This window comes from Trachinotus anak, unplaced genomic scaffold (assembly GCF_046630095.1).
Source record: "Trachinotus anak isolate AG129_WGS33_773 ecotype Australia unplaced genomic scaffold, CSIRO_AGI_Tana_v1 ptg000031l, whole genome shotgun sequence".
NCBI classification, from domain to species: Eukaryota; Metazoa; Chordata; class Actinopteri; order Carangiformes; family Carangidae; genus Trachinotus; species Trachinotus anak.
The window spans coordinates 9,089,487-9,116,945 of record NW_027273882.1 but is presented as its reverse complement, the minus strand read 5'-3'; the positions used below and the strand labels follow the sequence as shown (position 1 = coordinate 9,116,945).

General features: G+C 46.9%; 1 protein-coding gene across 3 annotated transcripts; it reads left to right on the top strand.

Annotated features, from left to right (window-relative positions):
- On the top strand, positions 1 to 26,591 carry kif26aa (kinesin family member 26Aa). Of its 3 annotated transcripts, none has more exons than XM_071467298.1 (13): positions 1 to 2,263; positions 5,140 to 5,332; positions 7,529 to 7,720; positions 8,156 to 8,249; positions 8,506 to 8,774; positions 9,696 to 9,879; positions 12,704 to 12,860; positions 15,670 to 15,829; positions 16,988 to 20,186; positions 21,869 to 22,059; positions 22,874 to 22,894; positions 23,398 to 23,548; positions 25,263 to 26,591. In XM_071467298.1, the coding sequence occupies exons 1-13, from the start codon at positions 2,247 to 2,249 to the stop codon at positions 25,445 to 25,447; spliced, it is 5,013 nt and encodes a 1,670-aa protein (XP_071323399.1). In that variant the 5' UTR covers positions 1 to 2,246; the 3' UTR covers positions 25,448 to 26,591. The 3 variants fall into 3 exon arrangements, with proteins under 3 accessions (XP_071323399.1, XP_071323398.1, XP_071323400.1); XM_071467297.1 differs by having other exon boundaries at positions 21,869 to 22,089; XM_071467299.1 differs by lacking the exon at positions 22,874 to 22,894.
- The last annotated feature ends 868 nt before the right edge of the window (positions 26,592 to 27,459 follow it).

Sequence of the window (27,459 nt, the reverse complement as noted above, 5' to 3'; positions counted from 1 at the left end):
GAGGGAGGGAGGAGAGGAAGGTTGGAGCATCGCCAGTGTTTCCCGGCAACGACAACAGCGGCGAGAAGCAGGAATCTACCCGCTCTTCATTCACCCCTTTATTTCTACCTCCTGTTTTTAATTCTTCATTCCTCCTCTGCTGCTGCTGCCTCTCCTCATCCCTCTCACTCTCCTAGAGTTAGAGGAGGAGGAGGAGGAGGAGGGAGGGGTGGAGAGGAAAAGGAGAGGCATTGCGATACTGCAGGAACAGACTGAGGAGCTACAGGAGAGAAGAGAGGGAGAGGAAAGGAGAGGTGATGGACGGAGGGGGGAGGAAAATCAGGGAGAAAAGGAAAATAAAAGCAATGGAGCAAAACAGGTCAATTTAAAGTAAAAGACAGATGAAATAGGAAGGGACAGTGAGAGGAAAAGAAAAGGAAGACAGATAAAGAAAAGAGGCAGAGATAAGAGGGAAAGATAAAAGAGAAGGTAAAGATAGAAGAAAAAGAGCAGCAGGAGGGAGAGGACACAAGTCAAATGACAGGAAACAGTGGAGAGAATTAACGAGTTGGAAAAGAGAGATGAAAAAGATGGTTCAATAATGAGAAAAACTATCCAAGAGAGAAGAAGAGAAGGAAAAAGAGGAGAGGAACAAAGGTGAACGATTCTGTCCACTAATAAAATAAAAAGAGGAGCCAGAGAACTGACGGACGGCTCTAAATGGATTTGGTGCATTGCTTGGCTGAAGGATGCTGTTGGACAGAGGGATGTAGAGATGGATGGAACACAGGATTCTTGATGGTGAAACCGTTGACGAACTGAACTAAACTTCCTCTAACCTCTGCTGATTTTCCTCTGGTGTTTTGGATCATGTTTCTACATAAACTCCGTTCCTTCTTCCCTGAAAACTTCCAGCCGACTCTGATCCTGATGAAACACGAGGATGTGGACGGACGGAGGGAGGATTCACTGTCATGTGAAGGAAAAAGTGACACAGTTGACATTTTGAATGGGCTGAAACCTGTTGGAATATTCTGAACTAATTCCCAGAGGAGTTTGGTGAGAATGACTGAAATCATGAGGGAGAGAAGTTACTGATGGGTGGACTACCCGTTTTGTGTTGGACTTGATTTTGATTGGCAGACAAAGTGAAACATTAGAAAACTCCTACGGCCCTAAAGGTGAAACAAAAGAGGAAACAACTGGACTAACAAATCATTTACTGATGCATAAAGCTATTTTAGTTTTGAAAACACTCAAACTGTCCTCAGGGTCTTTGCTGAGACTGACTGTAATCACTGTACGAGTTTACAGACATTATAAGGTTATATTTGCACTGTTGGACTTATTAATTGAACAGAGCAGATATTGGTGAGAACTCAAGTTAACAGATAATACAAGAAGTTCCTGATGGATTAAGAGCCACATTGTCACAATGAATCTGGACTGTTGGACATATTTTCAGTCGACGATGTGAGCACAGTCTCCTCCTCGGAGAGAGTTCCTGTAACTGATAACAGAAGTTACTGATGGATAAATGACCAAATGAAACCTGTTGAATAAATTCACTAACGAGTTTAGTTTCAATTTGACTCAGATATCCTTGCTGGTGGATGGATGGATGGATGGATGTACAGTGTGTATGGACAAATGGACAGATCGATAGTTTACGATACTTTAAGGATACATTTATACTGTAGGATGCTGGTCGGTGCTGGTAAATGTGGATTTGATTGATGAACCAAGAAAAACTTTTGAATAATCCCAAACTTCCTGAGGACTTTGGTGAGAATGCTTCTGAAAACAGGATACGAGTGGATCGCCAAATTGTTTACTCATATGTAAAAGTTTACATGGTGCGAATCATGATGACTACAGACGTTATTTGGACTAAATGAAATGTGGATCTCCACCAAAACCCTCCCTGAAACAATTAATTCCACCTTGGATAATGATGGATGGACCTTTGGATGCTCGAAACCTCTTTGAAAGACTCAGTTTATCCTGAAAACCTCTGTCGTCTGAGTCGCTTCTTGGCTCCGTTCGCTGATTTTCTCGCTGCCATATTTCACTGTGGAACACAGCTTCATCACTGCTCCCTGTCACATTCCCCCTTGATTTATTATTGATGATGATTATGATTTCCTTCCTGTTGAGTCGTGAGTATTCTTCTTCTTGGATTAAATCTGCTTCTCTGTGATGGTGAATGAGGACGGGAGCAAGTTCGGACCTGTTTCCTCTTCAAGGCGAAAAACATAAAGCACAAAATGGATTGGAAGGAGCTGTGAGTATTAGTGTTTCTCGTTTCAATTTTTTGTCTTTTGACAGATACAAAATGTTTCACTGTGTTGATAGGTGTAGATGATCAGACAGTGAAAGAAAGTAGAATAACGCAGGTGTAGTCAAGATCAAACCCATAAAATCGGTGTGTTCACAGAGAACTTCATCACCGTGCTGGTCATCAGTCTCTGTGGTTGGACTCTACAGTGTCTCCCTGACCGTCAGATACATTACAGTCACATATTAACCCTCTTCTCTTCAAAACTTCCCAACCCTAACCTCCATCAGAAATTCTTCCTATATGAACCTCTTCCTGTCTTCATGATAAAGACTGAGATCCACTTTGGACTCAGGTGTATGAGTACATCAACACATTTATTCAGCACATGGCCAGTGAAGTAAAATATTATGGGATTAAAGAATAAATGTGGAAGAACTAGAGGCAGTTTATGGAGAGAAGAACCAGCTGACTGACCCAGACCAGGCATCAACCTCCACGTCTGAAACATGAAGCATCAGCAGTGAAGAGCTGAGAGCTGCAGTTCCTCTAATGACCACTAGAGTCTGGCTCCAGCAGTGAGTCAGTCCCCACAGACTCCCATGTTCAAATGTCCAACTTTACAGCAGAAAGAAACATGTTTACAGCCTGATACAGAAACTGTTCTGCTCTCTAGAGATCATTTCCTCCTTCATGACACCTGTACGGCTGAATTTATACAACTCACCTGTTTACATCTTATTAGGGACTAAAGTGATGAGGGTGTGGCCTATTTGACTCACAGGTGGGTGAGTGTATGATTGACACAAACTGTCATGAACCAAAATCTCAGCTCCACACATGCCCCACCTCTTTGACCATATTTGGATTAGCTGGGAGTTAGGGGCAGAGTCAGCAGCTCCCTCTGAGCTTCAGAAACCTGAGGGTGACATCACAGAGGCTGCAGAGAAGGGCTGAGTGAATCAACTTGGTTCATTATGAAACTGTTGAAAATTTAGTCTAGGTGACGAATGGGAAACACTGTGTGTAACAGAGTGTGTGCACACTGTGCACCTGTCTATGTAGGAGCGTATCACTGTGTTAATAATTCATCCTGAGACACTGACCTCAGACCATGTTTTCACTGGTCAGTCACTTTCCACAGTTTCAAGATAACAACGAGTCGGATGTAGACAAAGTGTATTTACTATTTAAACAATGGTCTGAAACTAGTGAAGACAGTTGTGCTACACTTTGCACCTGTTTGTGTCGGCTGTATAACAAGGTCCTTTGTCTCTTTCACCTTCTTTCTCTCTCTCTCTCTCTCTCTCTCTCTCTCTCTATCTTAAATCAACACACTCAGTAAAGTGTAAATGTCAGCACTTTACCAATACATGCACAGACACAGATACACACATCCTTGTCTTACTATACTTGTGGGTCCTGTCATAGATATGTTGTGTTCTCTGGACCCTCACCCCGACCATCATAACTGAGTACCTAACCCCCAGCTTAAATCGGGTTCTAACCCTCAAACCAGGTCTTAACCTAAAACAGCCCGGGGGGAGGGGGGGTCCTCACAAAGCACCATGGACCCCACAAGTGTGGTAAAACAACACACACATTCACACATTCACCTTGCAGCACTGCAGTTTGTGTGTTTTCAGAGTTTATTAGTGATGAATGTTGCTCTGTCTGAAACACACACACACACACACACACACACACACACACACACTGTATTCCCAGAGGCTGTACTCTCCCGTCCTTCATGGAAGCTGTAATTACACGCTCTGTTCTCTGACTGGACCCAGTGAGGAGGATGGAAGGATGAAGAGGAGGAGGGGGAGGAGGAGGAGGAGTGCAGGGAGCCTCTCCTCTAATGATGTCAGAGCTGAGTTTGAGCCTTGTCAGTCCCTCATTGATCCCACACTCCTCTTCCTCCTCCTCCTCCTCCTCCTCATTCAGACCCTCAGTTCAGTCCTTTCTTTCATACGACAGTAAACAGACAAACATTTATCACTAATTAAAACCTGTTTTCCCAACAACTTCTCCAACCTGAACAACCAACCCTCTGAAACCACCCACAGGAGTCTCTGCTTATTAGGCGCCACTACGGCGGCAGGCGCTCTGGATTGTGGTTGTCATGGTTACTATAGTAACAGTCATGTCTTGGTTAGGTTTAGGAATTGGGTTAAAATAAGTTCTTCCTCAACATTAGCTGATCTTTGTTGTCATGGTTACAATAATAACAACAACAATCATGGATAATAGAAACAACATAAACTGCTCCTGTCACATGGGAATCGAACACCGCTCTCCTGGGTCATATTCATCCATCCACCCCAACCTCCTCCTGACGTGGACTTTGTCGCTCTATAAACTACGTCACCACACTTTTCCCTTTGCTCCTGTCATCATTACTACGACCACTAGATGTCGCCTAGCAACAAAACCTAACTATGGGCCATAGTAACCTGCTGACAGACGACCTGTGACCCCCACCGCCTCTGAAATCTGACCAGTGTCATAATGTGATGGGTGGATGAACTGAACCACAGAGAGACTAAACCGGCCCTTCAGACCTTTAGAATTCAGTGGTTTTGTTTCTTGCAGCTTGAAGTTTTACGTTAAAGACCAAACTGTGTGTGTCAGGTCTGGTTCACTGCAGTTCCCCCACAGATCCAGACTAAAACACATCAATAACAAATCTAACATGATGCTTTTTACACACTGACGTATCCAGCAGAGCCTCCACCTGCTGGAAGAACAACTTGTTTAATTGTGTTCAGTAACACAGGGATCGTTCTGTTTAGCACTTTAAATACACACAGTCATTTATCACACCTCACTGATGATACCTGTGTGTGTGTGTGTGTGTATCTGATGTTTTCCATGTCCAGGGCAGCTCAGAAGCTCAATCTGTCCCGCAGGAAGAAGTCCCAGCCCGGCCCCACCTCCCCACCCAGTGAGGCCCCGGGGCCCCTGTTGTACACCGGGGGCTACAGCGGGGCCCTGCAGCTCTCCCCGCCTGCTGTCCCACCATGTCTCCTCCGGGCAGGGTCAAAGGTCAAGGACACACCAGGAATGGGGAAGGTAAGATGTCAGATTATTACCCAGAATGCTCTGCTGGAGGAAGGATTCTTCTTCTTCTTCTTCTTCTCCTCCTGGAGACCAGGTCTCAACCATGTGACCCCAGTCCCACAGCTGACATCCTGACAATGACAAGATGATGTCCCCACACTGCTGGTCCAGGTCTAGATTAAATATGAGCCTCAGTCACGTTAGAAAGTCTCAGTGATGTCAGACCTGTCTCTCCTCCCTCTGGACTCCTCTGTTCCACCACTTCCCTCCAGCTGCTGCAGCTGTTAATGACTGCACGTCTGTAGTTCAGCTTTCAAGTCTTCATCAAACGACCGGGACTCTTCCTGATCTGATCTGACTTCATTCTCCTTCATCTCTGATCCAACCACCATCTCCAGGAGTCGACGTTTAGATTTTTTTCTCCTAATCGGACATCAGGGCCTGAGCAGCTGCAGCGGGAAGAGATACAACAGCATTTTAATGAGGCCGGGTGAATCCTGCTGCAGACCAGACCTCCTGAAGAGGTTTCTGCTGCTCTGCAGGTCTGCATCCTGAGCTGCTCCAAGATCAGATCAGGGCGCAGCAGAGCTGCTGTCGTCATCCAGTGTTTCAGTGGCACGCTGCCTCAGATGGTCTCACCAGCACAAACACTTCCTGTCCTGTCTGCCCCTGAAAATGTCCATAGTCTGTCCTCAGTCTGCATTCTCGTCTGTACCTGTGCACTGGTGAAACATCATCAGTCACAGTCCGACCACCGTCCACATCCAGAGGCCACACCTGGACAAGAACAGGTGAAATGACCTGAAGCAACCTCCGTCCATGTGTTTCATCAGGATATAGAACCAGACTGTAACTGTTATAGCTCTAGGATTCAGGAGACAGTGCTGTGAGTGGATTTACCCCCCCCCATATTTTATTGGTGCTTGTTGGTTGTAAAGTGTGGAGCTGTTAGTATTTACAGTGGAGGAAGTGTCCCTCAGTGATCCCTCATAGACTAACTGATGGACTGAGACCACAGCAGCTTCCTGCCCTGATCAGATTCTTGACATTCAGTCTGATCAGTTTACAGGTTTACACATCTTCCAGGACCTGGTTACACAGACGCTCTTTAACTGCTGCGCTGTCTTTATCTGTTTGTGTTAAATCAGCTGATCTGACCCAGAGGACACTTCTCTCTCTCTTGATGAAGAACCTTAATATTTCTTCTTTTTAAAGTTCTGATGTGTCTTGAAGCTGGAGGAACAGACGTTTCTGTTTCTTTGATTTAAGCTCAGTAATGTCAGAAAATTGTTTTTCTTCAGCTACAACTGGAGACTTCAGGACGTTCATTAAAACTGGATGACATGTTGTTGAGCAGCTCTTGTGATGAAGAGGAATCACTGAGGTTAAATTCAGTGTTTTTGCTGTGGACTCTGGTCTGTGTGGGTGAGAGAGCTTCATCTGGAACAAGGCAGTTCTCTCTCTCTAAGAATAGACCGTGAGGGAGCAGAGAGCTTCATGATTTCAACCAGAATCTGTTTCTCCTTCAGACCGGAGATCAGCTGATCTGATCAGCTGATCAGCAGATTGTTTCCACTGGCTCGCAACCACACATCGTTTAAAAACTGCTGCATGGCACATCAGGGTGGATTTAAAGTCCACGCTGAGTCAGCAGCTCCTTGACAGACCAACAAACACCAACCACAGACACAACACTACACAACACTACACACTGCACAGCACTACACAACATTACACAACACTACACACAACACTATACACTACACAGCACTACACAACGTAAACAGGTGAGTTGTATAAATTCAGTTGACAGGTGTCATGAAGGAGGAAATGATCTCTAGAGAGCAGAACAGTTTTTGTACCAGGCTGTAAACATGTTTCTTTCTGCTGTAAAGTTGGACATTTGAACATGGGAGTCTGTGGGGACTGACTCACTGCTGGAGCCAGACTCTAGAGGTCATTAGAGGAACTGCAGCTCTCAGCTCTTCACTGCTGATGCTTCATGGTTTAGACCTGGAGGTTGTTGCTTGGACACCACAAAACACAAAAAAACACAACACAACAGGCTGCTGCAGGTCAAAGGTCAGGAGCCGTCTCTGACAGTTTTATAAAAAACAGTCTTAAAGTTTAAGATAAAATATAAAGACTCGAGTAAAAGTGATTCTTTTTCTTCTTCTGGTCTGATGTGGACTTCCTGTGTGTCTGCAGGTCAGGGTGATGGTCCGGATCTGCTCGGTCTCCAGCAGCGAGTCCTCAGAGTCCGTGTCCTTCCTCAGGGTGGACGGCAGGAAGAAGCAGCTGAGTCTCTGTGAGACATCAGCTGGCGGACAGAGACGCTCCTCGGCCTCCGTGCCAAAGACCTTCACCTTCGACGCCGTCTTCTCCCAGGATTCCTCACAGGTGCGTCTGCACGGAGGGTTCTCCTCACAGCGTCCGTCTAACTCTACACCTGCATTCAGAGCACGCCGCCACGTCTCCTCCACACACACACAGCAGCTCTGTGTGTGTGTCTGTGTGTGTGTAACAGAGCGATCTGTCAGATGTGAAGAGCTGCAGGTGATTTGTACAAACACACACTCAGACTCCTGCAGTCCTCACACTGTGTCGTCAAGTGACGTGTACACACGTCATGGTCCGTTACTTCCTGTTTACCAGGTCAGCAGGACCTGTCGCAGTGTGACCTGACGTAACCTGAAGCTCTGAATCGGAACACAACACAACCTCATGTCCTACAGCACAGCAGCACACGATGCATCAGGCAACACAACATTGTATCACAGCACAGAACACTCGTCACTCTAACCTCATTGGTCGGTTGGATCTGTGTCCTGATAGGCTGAGGTGTGCTCGGGGACGGTGGCGGAGGTCATCCAGTCGGTGGTGAACGGAGCAGACGGCTGCATCTTCTGCTTCGGACACGCTAACCTGGGTAAACACATACACACACACACACACACGTTCTTCAATTCAATTCTTTTTTATTTGTATAGTGCCAAATCATAATATACATTATCTCGAGGCACTTTACAGGGTCAGGTCAAGACCTTACTTTGTTACAGAGAAAAACCCAACAGTTCCCACAAAGAGCAGCGCTTGGCGACAGGGGGGAGGAAAAACTCCCAAACTCTTCTGTGGACTTTGTTATTACAAGTCACATGATTGTCATGATGACTCCACCCCCTCAGGTAAGACCTACACCATGATTGGTCGGGACTGCTCCACCCAGAGTCTGGGCGTGGCCCCGACAGCCATCTCCTGGCTCTTTAAGGTTCTGGAGGAGCGGAGAGAAAAGGCCGGAGCTCGTCTCTCTGTCCGAGTGTCGGCCGTGGAGATCTCCGGCCGCGAGGAGACGCTCACCGACCTCCTGGCTCAATTCGCCTTCTCCTCCGGGGGCCCCCAGGAGGCCCAGGGGCCCGCGGTGTCACTGAGAGAAGACCCCGTCTGTGGATCCCAGGTAGGCTGCCCCATCATCCACTTCCTCTTCAACATCTCCTCCCTTCACCTCCCCAGCATGGAAGGAAGTGGCAGCACAGTGACTATGTTTTCAAAATAAAAGCCGTGACAGAGGTGGTGTGAGGACTGAAAACTGGGACAGTGGAGGATTTTTCCTCAGGTCACTTTGATGCGTTTCTTCTTTATCTCCTTCACCTGCTCCCTCCTCCCTCTCCTCTGACCTCTTCCTCATCCAGAGACTTCATCTCTGTCCACAACTGTCCAATTAGTCCTGACCTTCTCCCTTATTCTTATTCTGTGTTATCTCCCCGGGCTCCTTCTGTCTGCCACTTTTTATCTCCTCTCACTTTAATTTTCTTTTTCTGTCTCCCTCATGCCGACCTCCTCATTCTGTCATGTAGCTGTTATCATCCTCACAGTATCTCTGAGAAGCTCGTCATCTTTCCTCTCTGTAGATGAGACAACTCAAAATGACATCCTGCCTCAGATGTATTAAGTTTCTGAGCTGAACTCATTGATCTGATGTTAGTGAAGGAGGATGTGACTCCTGACACTGACAAGATCATCCAGGGAGTAGATGTCTCACTCTGCTGCTGACCTGTTGAACCACAGAAACACTCAGAGTGGAGGTTCTTCTCACACTGAAGATCTTTGGCTGAGTTCAGACACAAACTGACCCCAGACCAGCTTGTCCTGTCATCAGGTGACTGACAGACGCAGCATCATCAGTGACAGCTGATGATGACGACGACAGGTGAAAGAGACATCACCAGCTCGCTGACGGTTTTCTACACTCAGCTGTGATGATGATGATGATCAGAGGGAGAGTGTGGAGAGCCTTCTCCTCTGATGCTGCACTTGGACTCACCTGAGGTTCTGTCTGCCTCTCCAATATCTCATTGTCTCTGTCTCTGTCCATCAGCTGCAGAACCAGACGGAGCTGCGGGCCAACAACGCTGAGCGAGCAGCCTTCTTCCTGGACGCCGCCCTGGCAGCGAGGAGGAGCAGCTGGGTGCCAGGCGACCAGGAGGCCCGCAGGAACTCACACTTCCTGTTCACCCTGCACCTCTACCAGGAGAGGCTGGACAAGAGCAGCAAGGCAGCAAGTCAGTGTGTGTGTGTGTGTAAATGATCAGACATTATAAGAGAGAGGGTTTCTCTTTGCTGTAGTTAAGCCTCTATACACCTGTACACATACCTGGGTTAATACAGGTACATGTGTCAGGTGTTTGTAAAGATTCATGTCTCCAGGAGGAACTATACGTTCTGTAGAGGAGGGAAAAGCCTGAAGACGTAGAAACTCCAGCAACACTTTCAACATAAAGAATGATGTTATCGCATTAATCCATTTGGGTTCGTGACCTTGATCAGAGTCAGAGTCATCTGAGACCGTCGCTCTGAAAGTCGCCCTTTATCTACAAGTGTTGCTGCTCCTCAGGAGGAACCAATGAGCTCTGAGCCACAGACAGGTGGAGCAGAGGAGTCGACGAACACACCAGCCAGTCTCCAAACAGTCCTCCAACCAATCCTCCAACCAGTCCTCCAACCAATCCTCCAACCAGTCCTCCAACCAGTCTCCAACCAATCCTCCAACCAGTCCTCCAACCAATCCTCCAACCAGTCCTCCAACCAGTCTCCAACCAATCCTCCAACCAGTCCTCCAACCAATCTCCAAACAGTCCTCCAACTAGTCCTCCAAACAGTCCTCCAACCAATCTCCAGCCTGAACAACATCAACCCTCTGATATGACCTATCTCCTGATATGGCGCCCCTACGGAAGCGGGTTTACTGGACCTTGGTTTCCATGTTTACAATAATAAACACGCAGACTTTACCAACAGCACCTTACCTTCGCTGCCATGGTTACTATAATAACAGTCATGTCTTGGTTAGGTTTAGGAAAAGATGGTGATTTGGGTTAAAATCAGTCCTTCCTCAACATAAGACAATCTTTGTTGTCATGGTTACAATAATAACAACGAATGGTCATGGATAATAGAAACAACATAAACTGCTCCTGTCACATGGGAATCAAACACCGCTCTCCTGGGTCATATTCATCCATCCACCCCAACCTCCTCCTGACGTGGACTTTGTCGCTCTATAAACTACGTCACCGCACTTTTCCCTTTGCTCCTGTCATCCGTACTACGACCACTAGATGTCGCCTAGCAACAGAACCTAACTATGGGTCATAGTAACCTGCTGACAGATGACCTGTGGGCCCGTACGTTACAGGACAGTCTCTGATCTACGTCTATGAGATTAGTTGACAGTATAGAACAATCCAGACTTGTCCTTCAGGGTCTGTTAGGGACTCGTTCTCCCTCCACTATTCATTTCCAAACCTGTAGCAGCTAATTAGCTTCATGTAAAGCTGCCGATGTGCTCGACAAAAACATTAACAGGCAGAGGAGCAATGCTAACGCCACCCCCGCCCACATCCACCTGTCATAGCACAGACATTTCCACAGGTATTAGTGTTTCATTGCTGCTGTGTCCACGGCTGGAATAAATCTGCATGGCTAATGAGGCCTGCAGTGTTTATGGGCCAGTGGGTATAAAACTGTACACTCAGCTCTCTCAGCAGTTTCTAAATCTTGCTGATGCGGGTGTTTGATCTTTGGCACCATCATTCCTCTGACTTAATGAAATGAGCAGGCAGTTAAATGAGCAGAGAGAGATATCAGACTGGTACTGATCTGAATATTTATCTGAGCTGGTCAGAGACGTCCTGATACAGTGAAAGACCTAATTCAAATGTGAGGGTGTTACATATGTATGCACTGCATACATTTAGATATTTAGTTGGTAATAACATAGAGTCATATTATGGACTCGTAAGACAAAAAGCCAACAAAAAGCTTGAAACTCATTGGTCCTGTCTTGGGACTTTTATGACTCATTTTTTTTTACATTTGACTCTGGACTTGAAACTGCAACTTCACGTGGGACTTACTTTTCTCGACCTGGGCCTCCCCATAGACATTTAGCGTCTCTCCACCAACATGAATCTCATGCTAGTTCTGGGCTGGTGTGAGTGTTCTTGGTTCTAGACCAGAAAAGTGTTGGTTCCGCTCTCAAATAGATGCTTCTTTGGTAGTCAAAAAAACTGGTTCCAGAGAAGGCACCGGCTCCGCCTGTTGAGTACTAGTGTTCTGTTTGTCCTGTAGCAACGACTGTGCACCTGATACATTGCTAAAGTATTTGGATTTGTGCACACTGCTACAGTCTACCATGTCTCAGGACTTACCTGTCTTGACTGGGGACTGGAAATGGGACTAGCTGGATTTGCATTAGGACTAGTTGGTCTCGTCTTGGGACTTGTCCCAGCGCTCAGATCTCATTTAGGATTTTATCACCTTTTCTGGGCCTTGAACAGATTTTTACATCCTCATGAGCCAGTTTCTTTCATTTTGACTGTGGTCCTGGTCTCTGCCGCCTCCCTCTGAGGTCCTGTGGAGGCTGTAGACACAGTCTCCTCTGGTACCAGTGCTGTTGTTATTAGTTTTATTATTAGCTCCCTGCTCCTGCAGTGACCCCGTTTGCTCACAGAGATCAGTTAATCCGCCGAGCCGAATCAGAGCATTGGATTTGAGCGTGAACTCGTGGCTGCTGCTCTCACACAGCCCGGACTCCATAGACTTTTTTCACATTTAAATGAGGTTCACATCTTTAACAGCAGCAGCAAAGATTCCAGTACTGAACCCACCAGACTGGACATTGATGTCACAAAGAGCAGAGGATGAACAGAGAATCATGTTTGGTATTTTTACTTGATGAATTGCTTGAAATAGCTGATCAATAATTAAAATGACCATTGACTGATCCTCTGTCTATAAACAGTTCAATTTATTGACAGATCTTTTTATCAGTGAACCATCTCTTCACTAACGAGCAGTTAAACAGGCCTTTTGTCTGTCTCTCAGTGTCTGGTCGGAGTCGGCTCCACCTCCTGGACTTGGGGAGCTGTGAGACGGACATCAGCAGGACCAGAGAGGGGGGAGGAGGTCAGTGCCTGTCTCTGTCTGCACTGGGAAACGTCATCCTTGCCCTTGCCAATGGGGCCAAGCATGTTCCCTACAGGTAGGAGCTCACAGTCATTTAATGAACCCATCAGGGGTCAAAGAGGGGCCCCGAGGACAGAAAAGAGAGAGGGGGGAGACCTATAGGATGAGCAGGCAGACAGAGTTTGATGTATTTTTAATGAGCTTTCACCGGGTTTTAAACTGTTGATTTTACTGATGAATGGATCCCTTTGTAAAGCTAACTGACATGTATATTCAGTCCTGTGGTGTTTGACACTCAGGCTGTTCTGTGGAGCTCTGTCTTTATTTGGTTTTTAACCCAGTGTGAGATGTGGTGGTCCTGTCTTCATGGTGGGGGAGGGGGCACAAATGAATCTTTATGAGTTTTGCCTGATGACGGTCTGAGGATCAAAGCATTGTGTTAACATTGTGTGTCAGGTGATTGACACCTCATCACTCTGGGCTCTGTTTTAACAGTCTGACACAGTCTATATACAATAAATGACAATAAACCAAATCAGAGAGCCAGCTCCCATTCCCTTTAAAGACAGGTGAGATGCACCTGGTGGATTTTATTATAGTGGTTCAGTGAATTAGATTCTATTTGTGGTGAGTGAGTCCAGTCCTGATCAGAGTCCAGTCCTGATCAGAGTCCAGTCCTGACCAGTCCTGACCAGTGAATCCAGTCCTGATCAGAGTCCTGTCCTGACCAGTCCTGACCAGTGAGTCCAGTCCTGATCAGAGTCCAGTCCTGGTCAGTCCTGATCAGAGTCCAGTCCTGACCAGTCCTGACCAGTGAATCCAGTCCTGATCAGAGTCCAGTCCTGATCAGAGTCCAGTCCTGACCAGTCCTGACCAGTGAGTCCAGTCCTGATCAGAGTCCAGTCCTGGTCAGTCCTGATCAGAGTCCAGTCCTGACCAGTGCTGATCAGTGAGTCCAGTCCTGATCAGAGTCCAGTCCTGGTCCGTCCTGATCAGAGTCCAGTCCTGACCAGTCCTGACCAGTGAATCCAGTCCTGATCAGAGTCCAGTCCTGATCAGAGTCCAGTCCTGACCAGTGCTGATCAGTGAGTCCAGTCCTGATCAGAGTCCAGTCCTGGTCAGAGTCCAGTCCTGATCAGTCCTGAACAGTGAGTCCAGTCCTGATCAGTGTCCAGTCCTGGTCAGTCCTGAACAGTGAGTCCAGTCCTGGTCAGAGTCCAGTCCTGATCAGTGTCCATTCCTGATCAGTGCTGACCAGTAAGTCCAGTCCTGGTCAGAGTCCAGTCCTGATCAGTCCTGAACAGAGTCCAGTCCTGACCAGTCCTGACCAGTAAGTCCAGTCCTGGTCAGAGTCCAGTCCTGATCAGTGTCCATTCCTGATCAGTGCTGACCAGTAAGTCCAGTCCTGATCAGAGTCCAGTCCTGATCAGTCCGGAACAGAGTCCAGTCCTGATCAGTCCTGAACAGTGAGTCCAGTCCTGACACACTGACAGCTCTATGTGTCCTGAGGGGAAATGAAGAGCTGGGTCAATCAGTGCTGTGATTGTAGTGTGTGAACAGCACAAATCACAATGACATCTTTCATGTTTTAGTGAAAAATTAAATACATATTTGGTTCATTATGAAACCCTTTCCACCTCTCTGGCACCTCTGTTTTTATACCTTTGTAATGGCTCATGTCTGGTGGTGGGTTGGGACTGGCCTTAAGGGATTACTTTACATTTATTTATTTATTTTAAATTTTCTTTGTAAATGATGTAATCTCTATATTTAACCCCTGTGTTTTCCCCTGCAGACTGTTCTGTGTTTTCGAATATTCATTCAATAAAAAAAACTGTGAAATACTGAGACTGAATGAAGACCAGGTTTTTGTTGGTCAATCCCTTTCCTCTGCCACAAAATATCAAAGGGCCAACAATGCTCCTGACCACACCTTCTTTTCTTTTCTTTTCTTTTCTTTTCTTTTTCTTTTCTTGGCTGGATTTCCTTCAGCTTCTGACAAATCCTTCATGTCCTGCTGCAGGTCACTGTTAGCTGCTGTTTACACTGAAAGTGAAGCCAAGTTTTTCACTCGGATCATTCACAATAATTTAAACTGTTTGTATTTATTGGCCCCAAACAGCTGATGTAGTGACTGCTCAGATGTTAGCTGTACGCTGGTTAGCAATAGCATTGTTAGCATCATCTCAGCCTCTCACTGATCTCTGAACCCAGCAGTTTTTTCCCTCCTCTCTTCTCTGCCCTCCTGTCTCAGTACATGGAGGAAGTAAATTCATAAAGTAAAGAACACATGAGGTTTGCAAACTGAACCATTTTGGGAGATGGAAGGAAGGATACAGGACCTTGTAGGTGTCAGAGCCTCATCACATAATTAAAAAAAGTGGTCATGGACAGAACCATTAAATATATTCACATAAAGGTGGTTGATGGAAACACTGATTCATTTTATTCAGTTTAAAGCTGAAATCATTGGCAGATGTGACTGTGTTTCTATAAAAGGCGGGAAAAGCACCAACATGTGAAGTGACTAATAACTTTGGGGTTAGAAAAAGGACAAATCTCAGTTTTGTTGTTCTGATTAAAGAAACTAGAAAAAGCTTAGACTGTAGTTTTTAAAATCAGTGCGTGATCATTAAAGCTGTGCTCTGGCTCTTTCATGGACAACTCACTGCAGATCTGCCTACAGATCACATGTAGTGTGTAGTTCAAAGCTGCCTTCATTAATGTTAAATGAGAGATCGTTCCTCTTCCTTTCTGCCAGTCTGGGCCCAACTGTTGCCTGGTGTAATGAATGGTTTCTGGGATCCTGTGGGGTTTCTCGGGCCTGACGTACATCTTTGCTCTTTTTTTTGGGCTAACGAGGGGTTTCTTGATGTATTATTCAGGGACAGCAAGCTCACCATGCTGCTCAGTGAATCCCTGGGCAACATCAACTGTCGAACCACCATGATCGCTCACGTCTCCGACTCCCCTGCGAACTACATGGAGACGCTGACCACAGTGCAGCTGGCCTCCCGCATCCACCGCATGAGGAAGAAGTCCAAGGTACCTCACCTCTGCTTCAGGTTCGATCTGTCCAGCTCGGTGCGGACCAGGATTTCTGACCAAATACTGGTTTGCTACTATCTATCAGCTGAAACTACTCAATTTGATTTATTTGCCAATGAATTCCAATATGAACATGGTAGATCAGACATTTCCCATGTTTATGTGGACGTCATTTAGTAAGTAATTAAGTCACCATGTAACTTTGTGATAATTAAGTCATAATACCATTTTAGTGAATGATTTTTATGTCTGTAAAAGTTCCTGTTCGACCACATTTTAAGAAATTTTGATATATTTTTTCAATTTCATTCTTTGTGATGCAGAAATTTAAGAAAATGACTAAATGTTTCAACCATTCTCAGAAATGTAAATTATGATTAATAATAAATCATATATGAGATGCTTAATCATATAGAAAAGACATTTATTGTACTAGTATAAAATGTGGGGAAAATAAAAAGTAGTGGGGTTCAATGTGGTTTATTACTATAGTTAAGTTTCTAAGGATACCATAGAACATCAGACGGAATTAAAGGGAAATGTGACTGTGAAGTTAAATTTAATAAAAACTGAGCAGAAAAAAAATGGTTCCTTGAGCTTAAATATTGAGCCAGAAACTACAGGTCACATTTTGTGCAGTGTGGAAAAACAATTTTATAATGTTGACGCTTATTTAAAGGAAATATCAAGATTGAGGCTTCATTGGTTGTTAATTAAAAATTTAAATTTAGGGGCTTGAACATTTTTCAGATTATTCTGTAGGATGAGATCCTGAGACTGGTGACGGTTAAAACAATGATCAGGTCAGAATCATATGATCAAAATTCAGACAATTTTTTCTGCCATGATATGACAGATAATCAATATCAGCACTCCTATAGGAACAGCCTCTGAGGTCAGATGAAATAGGCTTTCACTCTCATTAGGCTCATTGACAGGTTGTATTCAGTAGACTGAGAGAACCTTATGGAAGCAGGAGTAACATGCTTATACAGCTCATTGACATTAATTTTAATATAACCCGCAGTGCACCTTTAACCTCAGGCTGTATCGACAAAAGAAGATTCAGACATAGATTTTCCTTCAGGCTGATCGCTGTGTATTTCAGGACTCTTGAGTATGTTAATTCTATGCTACATCTTTATCTGTCTGCAGTATGCCTCCAGCTCATCTGGAGGGGAGAGTTCCTGCGAGGAAGGGACATCCCACCGACCCCCGCACCTTCGACCCTTCCACCCTCGAACCGTGGCCCTTGACCCGGACACACCTCTGCTGCTCTCCAGTGATCCTGACTACTCCTCCAGCAGTGAACACTCCTGTGACACCGTCATCTACGTTGGGCCAGGGGGGACGGCCATCTCGGACCGAGAACTGAGTGACAATGAGGGACCACCCTCCTTTGTTCCTATCATCCCCTCCCTGAACAAAAAGCGAGTGAAAGACGTGCCTAGGTCTGATGGTGACCACTTTAAGTGTAACACATTTGCAGAGTTACAGGAGAGATTCGACTGCATCGATGGCAGCGAGGGCCCTGCCACATTTGGTACAGAGGGCAAAGCAGCACAAGCAGCAGCAGTTAGGAGTCAGGCTGGAGCTACTAAACTCACAGATGCATCCAAATCTGATAAGAACTCCTCCCAAAGTCTTTTAGAAAGCACACTGGCCACATGCACAAGTAAACCTGATCAGGAACAACCCAAACTCTCTACAGCTGGCAGTCTCATGGACACTTCCAAACGGACAAGTGCAGATGGGGAGAAACTTTCAGCTACCCCCTTTCAGCAAAGTGTGGTAAAGCCTAGTGGGACTTGTTCCCAAGTAACAGAGCTTGTAGTGCGAGAGAAGGTCTTCCTCAAAGGAGGTGGACCCAAGCCGTCTGCCTCACCATCCTTACCTAGGACATCCAGGGCAGCATCTCAGCTGAGTGAGGTTGTTGGTAGGACTCCCCCAGTGGGTATGAGTCAACAAGCACTGAGGCAAGACCAGCAACTGGGGTCACCTAGCATGGAAAGGGCCCTTCATACAAGCAGATGCCACACAGAGGTCAACAATCCCCGGGCAGCTCTGTTAGGAAGGTGCCTTGACAGGGATTTTCTGCGGACTACAGTTACACTGCAGCAGCCTGTGGAACTGAATGGGGAGGATGAGCTTGTGTTCACAGTTGTTGAGGAGCTTCCTCATGGTCTTGTCCCAGACAACGGCCGCCCCTCCAACCTCCTCAGTTTCAGCAGTGACTGCTCTCTGCAGACCTTGCCCTCTGGCTCTCGCCCTGTAAGCATCATCAGCAGTATTAACGATGAGTATGATGCTTACACATCTCAACAAGGAGCTGTGGGACTTTGGGATGATGTTGACACCAACTGCCAGGAAATGTTGATCTCCCATCATGGCAACAAGCAGTCATCTGTTGGTTCACAGCCAAGCAATGAGAGTGCTGATTCAGCTGAAAATGAAGGCACTCATTCAAGTAGGCTTCACCTGAGGGACAAAAATATGGGAACAGAAACTGCATCTGCACTGACCTCAACAAATATATTTAATAAACAGCAATTTTTGCAGCATGGCATCAAGAGCTCCCTGAATGACAGTGGGGTCTGTTTCTCAGAGCTGGACAGTGACCCTGCTACTCCAAATAAACCTTCTTTTACCAAGTGCCCTCCCTCCCCCGAGTCAACCAAAGCCTCTCTCAAAGGATCTCTCAAGGTGAGAGCCAATACTCTGAACACTTCACTGTCAGCCCAGATCCCCCATCACGCGTCCCACTCCAGTCTTCCCAGGAAAACAAAGCCTACCTCATCTGCAGGTGTGGGCAGCAGACAGGAAGACAGACATGATGACATTTTGCTTCGGGGAAGCGGTCACTTTGATCCCAGAGAAGTCGAGTTTCTCTCTGCAGGTAAGCCATCAAGAAGTGGCATGAGCAATGTTTCCTCTAAGAGGCCCGGCGGGAACAGTAACAGTGTACCCCGTCCACCAAAGGCACAAGTGTCGTCTTCAGGTCAGAGGGTTGTAGATGGTTGTGAGAAATCCAGCAGCAGGAGAGGAGATACTCTCATCAAGCTGCCACGACTCACCCGAGGTGCAACAACTCTAGGAACTGTTTCTGTCCCCCAATGTTTTGAATCCAAATGGGGTCATGAGCCCATATCAGTGACTGGTACCCTGAGGTTTGCTTCCTTGGGAAAAAAGTCAAATGGGCAGAAAAGCAGCATGATCTCCAAGTCTGGATCTGGAAACATCTCTTCTCCTGCTCCACCAGTCAGACAGCCAAGCCAAGAACAAAAGACAAGGACCGCACTATCTCCAAGTGCCTTAAAAACAAGCAGTGACATTGGAAAGTCCTCATTCCCTAAAACATCGACCATGGAGGAAGAATTTACCATGAGGTTCCAGGCAGATTCGTTCAACCACCGGACAGCTAGTTTAAAAACTGAACATGGCTCTGCCAGGACATCTTCAAGCCTGAAGACACGAGGGGCCAAAGCAGATCCTTCTAAGTACTACGGCAGCCTGTTGTCTCTGGAGAGATGTGACAGTCAAACCTTCACTGGATCTACATCTGAGCTGTTCAGGGAGAACAGTGGTGCTACTTCAGGGGGTAACAGCAGATCAAACAGGTCAGTGCCAAAACTCGGGGTTCCACCCTCTACCTCCACATCTGCTTCTTCCTCCCAAGTTTCTCTTGGTATCTTCGCAACTACAAGCAAACCAGGGCAGGTCAGACGCAGCGGCAGCTCACGAGCAGCAGTTTCTAGTGGATCAAAGGCTCGAATGTTGTCTACCAGCAGTTCCAAGAGCCTGAGCTCCTCCCCAAAACCTCCTGATAATGCAGTTGGACGCAACACCAGCTTGCCACTAACTGGTAAGTCCCCTGCTCGTTCTTGCACAGGAGCCAAGACAGGAAGAGGCACCATCATGGGCACAAAGCAGGCCATCAGCAGGGCAGCTAACAGCAGGGTTAGTGAGCTAGCTGCAGGGAGCCCAAGGAAACAGCTCAGTAGGGGGCACGGACTCACAGGAAGTGATGCCACTGACAGCGGTACTAGTAGTGTCAGTGGTTCACCAGTCAACTCGCCAATACCATCACCTTACAGCAAGATCACTGCACCTCGGAGACCACAGCGCTACAGCAGTGGTCATGGCAGTGATAACAGCAGCATCCTGAGTGGGGAACTGCCCCCCGCCATGGGTCGCACCGCCCTGTTCTACCACAGTGGTGGAAGCAGCGGCTATGAGAGCATGATACGAGACAGCGAGACTACCGGCAGCACTTCCTCAGCACATGATTCCGAGAGTGGAGTGTCCTCGTCCAACAGGAGCAGAGTTTCTAAATCGCCCAAGAGGAGAGGAAATGGTGAGTCCATGTTGCACAGATAGAAAAGAGTGGCTCATAATGGATGAATGAATGAGGAGCACAAACTCAGCGAACACGTCCCTTACCTTCCTGTCGTCACATAACCCAGAAGCTTCATATACACACAGCTACAATTATAAAGCGGATGCATTTGATTATAGGAAAGTTAAAAAAACTGAAAATGGAAACAAGCGAGAGGAAGATGAGATGGGTAGAAGCCACGGTATGGATACGGCAGTCGGGAAGATAAGACTATGAGGGTTTGTTCTGTAGGTTTCAGGGATGTGCTCAGTACATTTCGTGACAATCAGCACAGTTTTAATATTTCTTTATGTTTATATGCACATTTTATCTTGATGGTGTTAAGGTTTATTCTCCATAGACCCGGTACACTGTGGTACCTGGTGTATTTGTTGCTAGAGCACATTAGCATTGTTGGCCTTCAGATGGATAAATCTTGTATTTTTATGGGTATTAAAAGTTGTGAATTGTGAACGAACATAAGCAACAGCTCATAAAGACGAATGTCGAAGTGAATATTAATCATCTTAACCAATTATAATTGAACTGAGGCCTCATGTCATCAAAGTTAACGGCAAAAGTTTATGTGACATTCAACAACTATTTCTGAATGTACTCATTCCGAAATGGAAAGAGCCGTAAAACTCGTCTCTTGTGGAAGAAATTAACATATTTATAGCTTTTTCCAAAACGTGCTTCCATCCATCAGAGTGTGTGATGATGGGATGAAAGCGGCTGTTCTATATAATGTTTTCATGAATGCTGAGCACACTGCAGAGTGCAGGTATTATTGCTGTGGGAGCATCTATCAAAGGCTGCTCCTCTCACCGCATGAATTTATCTCAGCCTGACATTATCACAAAAAAATCTACATCTGCACACATTATCTGGGACGATGTTGTAGTGCATTCTACCTTGCAGCAGCTGATTGTGATTCATGGCGGCGGCGACGCACGGGTCAGGCAGCCTGATGCATATGGAACCGGCACCGTGTGATCTGCCTGCCATCAGTCCTGTGGATCTTGGCTCGTTTCTGCCTCATGAATATTTCATGAAGCCGCCGGCGATTCCCGGTGTACATATCCAACTCCAATTATCACCCACACACACCCTCCCTCCCCATCCACTGCACATCACTCCAAAGCACACACACCCACACACTCCTCCTCAATATGTCACTATTTCTGAGTCCCAGAGTGTTTTTAATAAGCAGTAATGGCTCTTTGTTTGTGGCGCTCGCTGTCACTTTTGGTTTAACTCTGTGCAGTTAAATGAATCTGTGACGGCCGTGTGTACAAAGCTATTAGAAATAAGATGGAGGTCTCAGGGTGGAGGGCAGTGGTGTTTAAGGCTCATCAGCTCTGACGGACCTCAGGTATCAGCAGCACTGAACTGACTGAGGCTAATTAGACATAATGAGCAGCCTGCTCGTCAGTTACTGATGTCAGTATGAAGTTGTTTCACACATCTGTTCACCTCTGAACTAAACAGTCACATTGTGCTGTTGTTTGGTGACATGGTTGTGTTGACTGAATCATCACCATGATGAAACTACAGGTTGTATTTTACTTCACACAGAAGAATCTCACTCAGTGTTTTATTGGGACTAAATTACACTGTCAACCTCACAGAGCGTTCAGTTTATTTTTTCACTTCGTCAGGTTTCCTGCGGCGGCGTCTGATCCCGGCTCCTCTGCCGGACACCTCCTCTCTTGGCAGGAAGGTGGGGGGTCAGTGGGTGGACGTGCCCCCGCTGGGCGGCACCCTGAAGGAGCCCTTCGAGATTAAGGTGTACGAGATCGACGATGTGGAGCGCCTGCAGAGGAGGAGGGAGGTGGTGCCGGGGTCAGAGGTGAGGTGGACTCCGTCTGCTCAGGAGGAAGTGAGTCATCAGTGTTAACATTCGGCCTCAGGCAGGAGGCTCACACACACACACACACACAGCCTCTGAACCACTCACCTGTTCTTAGAGTCGTCTTGCAGGTACAGGTGAAAACAGGGACACGCTCGAGTGTCGGTCAAACACAGGACGGTTAACTGTCAGTGACACTCAGCAGCCTTCAGGTGAACAAATACACCTCTACAGGTACAGTGTGAAACAACGTGGAGGCTGCTCTGTGTGTTACAGGTCGGAGCGTTTGTGTCAGTTATTATCAGGGTCACAACCTAACGACTGGTTACTGATTAACACGATTAACATTTACTTTCGTCCTCCGTGTTTCTGCGGAGATGACGTCGACACCTGGCGTCCGTTCTGAACCAGCAGACTCTGAGCTGTTGTTCTGACTGGAGTCTTTCTGTTGTCTCATTTCATTGGTCTTCATTTTTTTATTGTAAAGCACCAAGTCACATCTGTTGTATGAAAAGTGCCCTGCAAATAAAGTTTAATATTACCTGTAAATATGCACAAGGTCCAGTGAGACACTGACAGGAAGTTCTGCTGTGTGTTGATGTAACGCTGTCGTTCGGTTTAATTGGAACTGACTTCATCACTGAGTCAATTACAGTCTTAATTGGTTTAGTTGTGAGTGATGGAGGAGGGGTGAGCTAACGGCTCGTTAGCAGCAGAGCGGTGAACAGTGTCACTCGGCTCTGATTTATTCTCAGTCAGAGGAGGATGATGAGCAGCTCGTCTTCAACACTGTCTCTGTCTTTTCTTTCTGCAGCCGTTCCACGATGTCAAAAAGGTGAGTTATGTTTTTAAAACTCCATAGTTACCTGTTTTCTCTCTACAGATCAGCTGACTGAGCAGCAGCTTCATCACCTGCAGGGGTGGAGCCACAGTCGAAAATTCACCTGACTCTCAGGGCCTCCGTAGTTTTCTAAGTATTCGGTTTTTGAAGTATTAGTCTAACACTGACTCTGGATCTGTGGAGAGTTTTTTCTTCCAACATGTGATTAAAGGAAGCTGGGGGGGTGGAGCCACCTCTCTGTCACCTGCTTGCCCCCAGCTGTCCTTAATCCTCCGCTCGGTGTTCGTCCTGCAGATTAAGTCTACAGCTGACAGATTAGTTCCCACGCTAATTTTATGTCCGGCTGGCTCCTTATTAAAGGTTACCCCCCCCCCCCCCCCCCCCCACAGCTATATACAGCTCTGCGGAGCCGGTGGACGTGTCACAGAGACTCTGCTGGAACACCTGAGCAGCTTGGAGGTGGATCTGACTGGTGTCTGGGTTTGTCTGGTCCTCAGGGTCTGCTCTACTTCAATGCCCGGCTGAGGATGCTGGAGAAGCGGCAGCAGGAGATCAGGGAGCTGAGGAGCAAACATGAGAGGCTGAAGGTGGAGCTGGAGGAGGCCAAGAGCCGGCTGATGCTCCACCCGGAGAAGTGGAGCGGAGAGTGTGAGTACAGGCCAGCTGAGCCCCCCCCCCCCCGAACATGGCTAACATTACACTGTTGACCAGAAATAACTTCTTCTTCACTGCTTTAAAACAGTAGCTGTGCAGTGTAAGACAGAGCTGCAGGGACGACGTAACAGACGAACAAGCTTCAACAGATCAGGACTGAAATTCACTGATTTTATGTCGGAGCTCGTGTTAAACACAGAGGAAGTGAGGAAATACAACTCATTCCTGCAGCACCCTACTTCCTGTGAAGGCTCCTGTCTTAGAGCAGTGAAGAAGAATTGATTTGTGGGAAAACTGCAGTTTGTTCTGGGTGTGAAACTATAAAGTTTATAAATAAATTAGGTGAAATAAGATCAGGGCATTGACTCGTGGACTCAGACACAATCCAGTGCTTGAGGCAGGATCAGGGGCCTTTCTGAAACCAGGATCAGAACAAGTCTAGTTTTAAATGCTGCTGTGAGCGAGTCTGGACGTGGTCGTCTGAGAGGCCGCGCAGCCTGAATTCATCTGAGACCTGCAGATCATCATGTTGATGAGTCAATGCTGTGAGCTGCTCAGTGATTAGTGAGATCACTCCTCTCTGCAGTGGACTCCCCTCCTCCCCCCTCCCTCCTCCCTCCTCCTCAGACGAGCAGCTCCTGACCCCGAACACAGAGTGGACAAACACAGTGTGTTTCCTGCCGAGTGCTGCCAGCGGCCTCCAGCCTTGTCCTCGCAGCTCAGCTCGCTCCATTATGCTTCTATTTCTGGATACTGGGAACAAAAAGGAAACAGCTCGGGGTGCTGCAGAGACGAGAGGCAGGGTGTTTGTGTGGAGAGGAGACTGTTGGAGCAAACTGCAGAGACAAACAGCCCTGAGGGAAAAGGAGATTATATTTACATCTTTTTATTATTCCTCTGTCAGCGGGACAACCTCCATGAAAAGCCTCCGACTCTTTTCACAAGAAACGCTCGACTCTCAAAAAGCAGATGAGAGTCGGATCTGGCAGAAAGTCTGAATGTGTCCTGAGATCAATAAGACATTATTTCCTCAGGGTCAGGTTCTGATTGGCTGCAAGAGGGGATGCTTGAGGTCAGAACGTTGGCGCTCATACATCACCGTCCACTTCCCCTCCTGAGGCGGTGAGGGTACAGAGGAGTTCTGGCCAGCCTCCATCGCTATATCCCAGCATGCCCGGCACCATCAGTCATGATAGACTGTCAACACACACACAGCCTCGTTTCCATCACTTAGGAGGACATTACATTGACTCCTGAATTTTCTGGAGACTGACCCAAACCTCAGAAACCAGAGGAAGAGAGAAACAGAGGCTGAACTTCACTGAGAATCCTCCTGTTTTTAAGTTTCCTTCAGTATCACAGTGAAACAGAGACATCATGATACACTGCATTACACCGACCCGACTCTTTCTTTCCTGCGTGTCATTCCCTCTCTCTGCCCCTTTCCTGTCACTATCTACTGTCCTGTCAATAAAGGCTGGTTAGGTAAGGTTAAAGATCTGGACTTTAAAAGGTTAAAGACCAGTCTAGTGCAGGACTCTGTTGTCTTTTGGTGCCACAGTAAAGGATTAAATCCTTTTCCACCGGTGGCTGTTTGTTTGTCTGTTCTCCAGAGGATTTCTGGATTTACTCACAAAAAGTCCACAGACTTTGATCCACTGTGTAGACCTGGTCCTTACCACCTCTTCCTTCTGTGTCCTCCCTCCAGTTGACGTGGACCAGGACCTGGACCGGGAGTCCCAGGAGTACCTGGAGGCTCTGGCTCAGGCCACGGCGGAGCTGGAGTACTGCGTCAACCTCTGCAAGTCCCGCGTCATGATGGAGACCTGCTTTGACATCGCCGCCACCACAGCCGCCACCGCGCACAGAGATCAGCAGGACGTGGAGGTGTGAGGGGGGAGGATGTAGAACTGGATCCTGCACCACCACTGTCCGTCTGCCCCTGCGGCCACTGACGGTACTGCAACTGAACTATGACCTGCAGCCCAGAGAGCGTCCTCCACAGACCTCCAGTGTGAGACAGGACATGCCGGTGAACAGGATGATTTACTGTCAGAGAACCTGTGGAACCTCTGAGGAGAATAACTCTGAGCTGCAGAGACAAACACAGAACAAGTACAACATCTCTGAGAGCCTGCTGGAGACGTGCAGGTCTGCTCTGCTCCTGGATCAGTCCAGTGAAGACTTCTCACAATGGGTGAAAGCTCTGGAAGTGCCTTTCTATTTGTGATCTAATTTAATTTAATTATTTTCCTTATTTATTAACATGTCTGTTTTTTAATGGTGCTGATTTAAAAACAAACCTAATACAGTCGTTATGCAAACAGATGATGAGTCTGGAGGTTTGTCTGTCTGACACAGTGAGAGGAAGAGGAGGCTTTACTTCTCACTTTGCCTTCATCTGTTTATTAGTGTCAGTGACACAACTATTGTGTGTTTTTAGATTCAGTGTGACTCTTCCAGAGGACGTCGTGATCTCCTGTGTCCATTGTTCATGAAGTATCACAGTGATCCATGATACACAGCTGATCACAGCTGATCACAGCTGATTCTGCTGCTGGTGATGAGACAGTCTGACTCCATGTAAAGACGGGGGTGTTGTGTTGTGTTGTGTTGTGTTGTGTTGTGTTGTGTTGTGTTGTGTTGTGTTGTGTTGTGTTGTGTTGTGTTGTGGCAGCAGCTGATTCACCTCAGCATTAGATCCAGTTCTTCTCTAAACCGCCTGAATGACAGAGCCGTCACATTTCAAACCTTCAGAAAAGATGATGGAGTAGATCTGATCCACTGGAACACCTGCTTCCTGCCCCCCCCTCCCCCGTCTGCATCAACTCTCTCAGGCTCTTTTTCAAGTTGCTGCATGAAACGTTTTGTTCTTCTTCTGTGTTAAAATATGTGACGTCCTGCGGTCGATCTGTTTCGGAGCTCGTGTTTGTCACAGAAGAGATTTTTACCGTCATGTTGCTGAACGATGCTCAAAGTTTCTACATCTGGTTTCTACTGAACAGTTTTCTAATCGTTAATAAAGATCAGAGCTACACACTGAGTCTGTGTGTGTGTGTGTGTGTGTGTCTGTGTGAGTCTGTGTGTCTGTGTGTCTGTGTGTGTGTGTGTGTGTGTGTCTGTGTGAGTCTGTGTGTCTGTGTGTGTCTGTGTGTGTGTGTGTGTGTGTGTGTCTGTCTGTGTGTGTGTGTGTGTGTGTCATGTCAACATTCAGCATTTGAAAGTTTGATACAGATTTTACAGACACATTCCAAGGGGGAGGTTGGGGGGGGGGGGGGGGGGGGGGGGGGGGACAGTTTTTGTGTCTTTGTAGGCGTGAACGTGTGAACGTGTGAATGTGAGTATTTCAGGTTGTGTTGTCTCTTAAACTCGGTGGATTCGTTGCCATCGCTCCGTCCCAGCAGATGTTTGTTGTCTGTTTTATTCGTCCTCTCCTCAGTTACGTCTCTTCAGAAGTCTGACATCTCAGGTTCCTCTCATCTGAGTCCACAGCCCGGCTGCGGCCACTCAGGCGAAGACGTCCGACCCTGAAATCCTCCACAGTCGACTGTCGGAGATAAACTGAGGTCTGAGTCTGTGAATGTCAGAGGAGCAGACGAGGAGCAGGGTTAATCCACCGAGGAACCGCAGACCGGTCCTGAAGATGACGCCTGCCCAGATGTGGAGGGAGGCAACATCTGACATCAGACCAGGGGAGGAGGGCGGAGACACGTGGTTGACTCAGTGACATCATCACATCAGACAGTGAAAACCTTTTCAAACACGTTCAGTTTCTGTCAGTGGAGTAAAACCAACTCCAGGTGGAAACTGAAAACTTTGCTTCTTTCAGTTTCTTGATCTGATTAGAAACGAACATCTGGTTTTCATCAGTACGACGTCAGTTTAGTTTGATGGTGGGACGTTTC

What these genes read in the sequence shown, in the direction of transcription:
- kif26aa (XM_071467297.1), top strand. An exon ending in TCTCCCAGGATTCCTCACAG is followed by an intron (nt 7,721 to 8,155) that starts GTGCGTCTGCAC and finishes GTGTCCTGATAG; the next exon opens with GCTGAGGTGTGCTCGGGGAC. An exon ending in ACCCCGTCTGTGGATCCCAG is followed by an intron (nt 8,775 to 9,695) that starts GTAGGCTGCCCC and finishes TCTGTCCATCAG; the next exon opens with CTGCAGAACCAGACGGAGCT.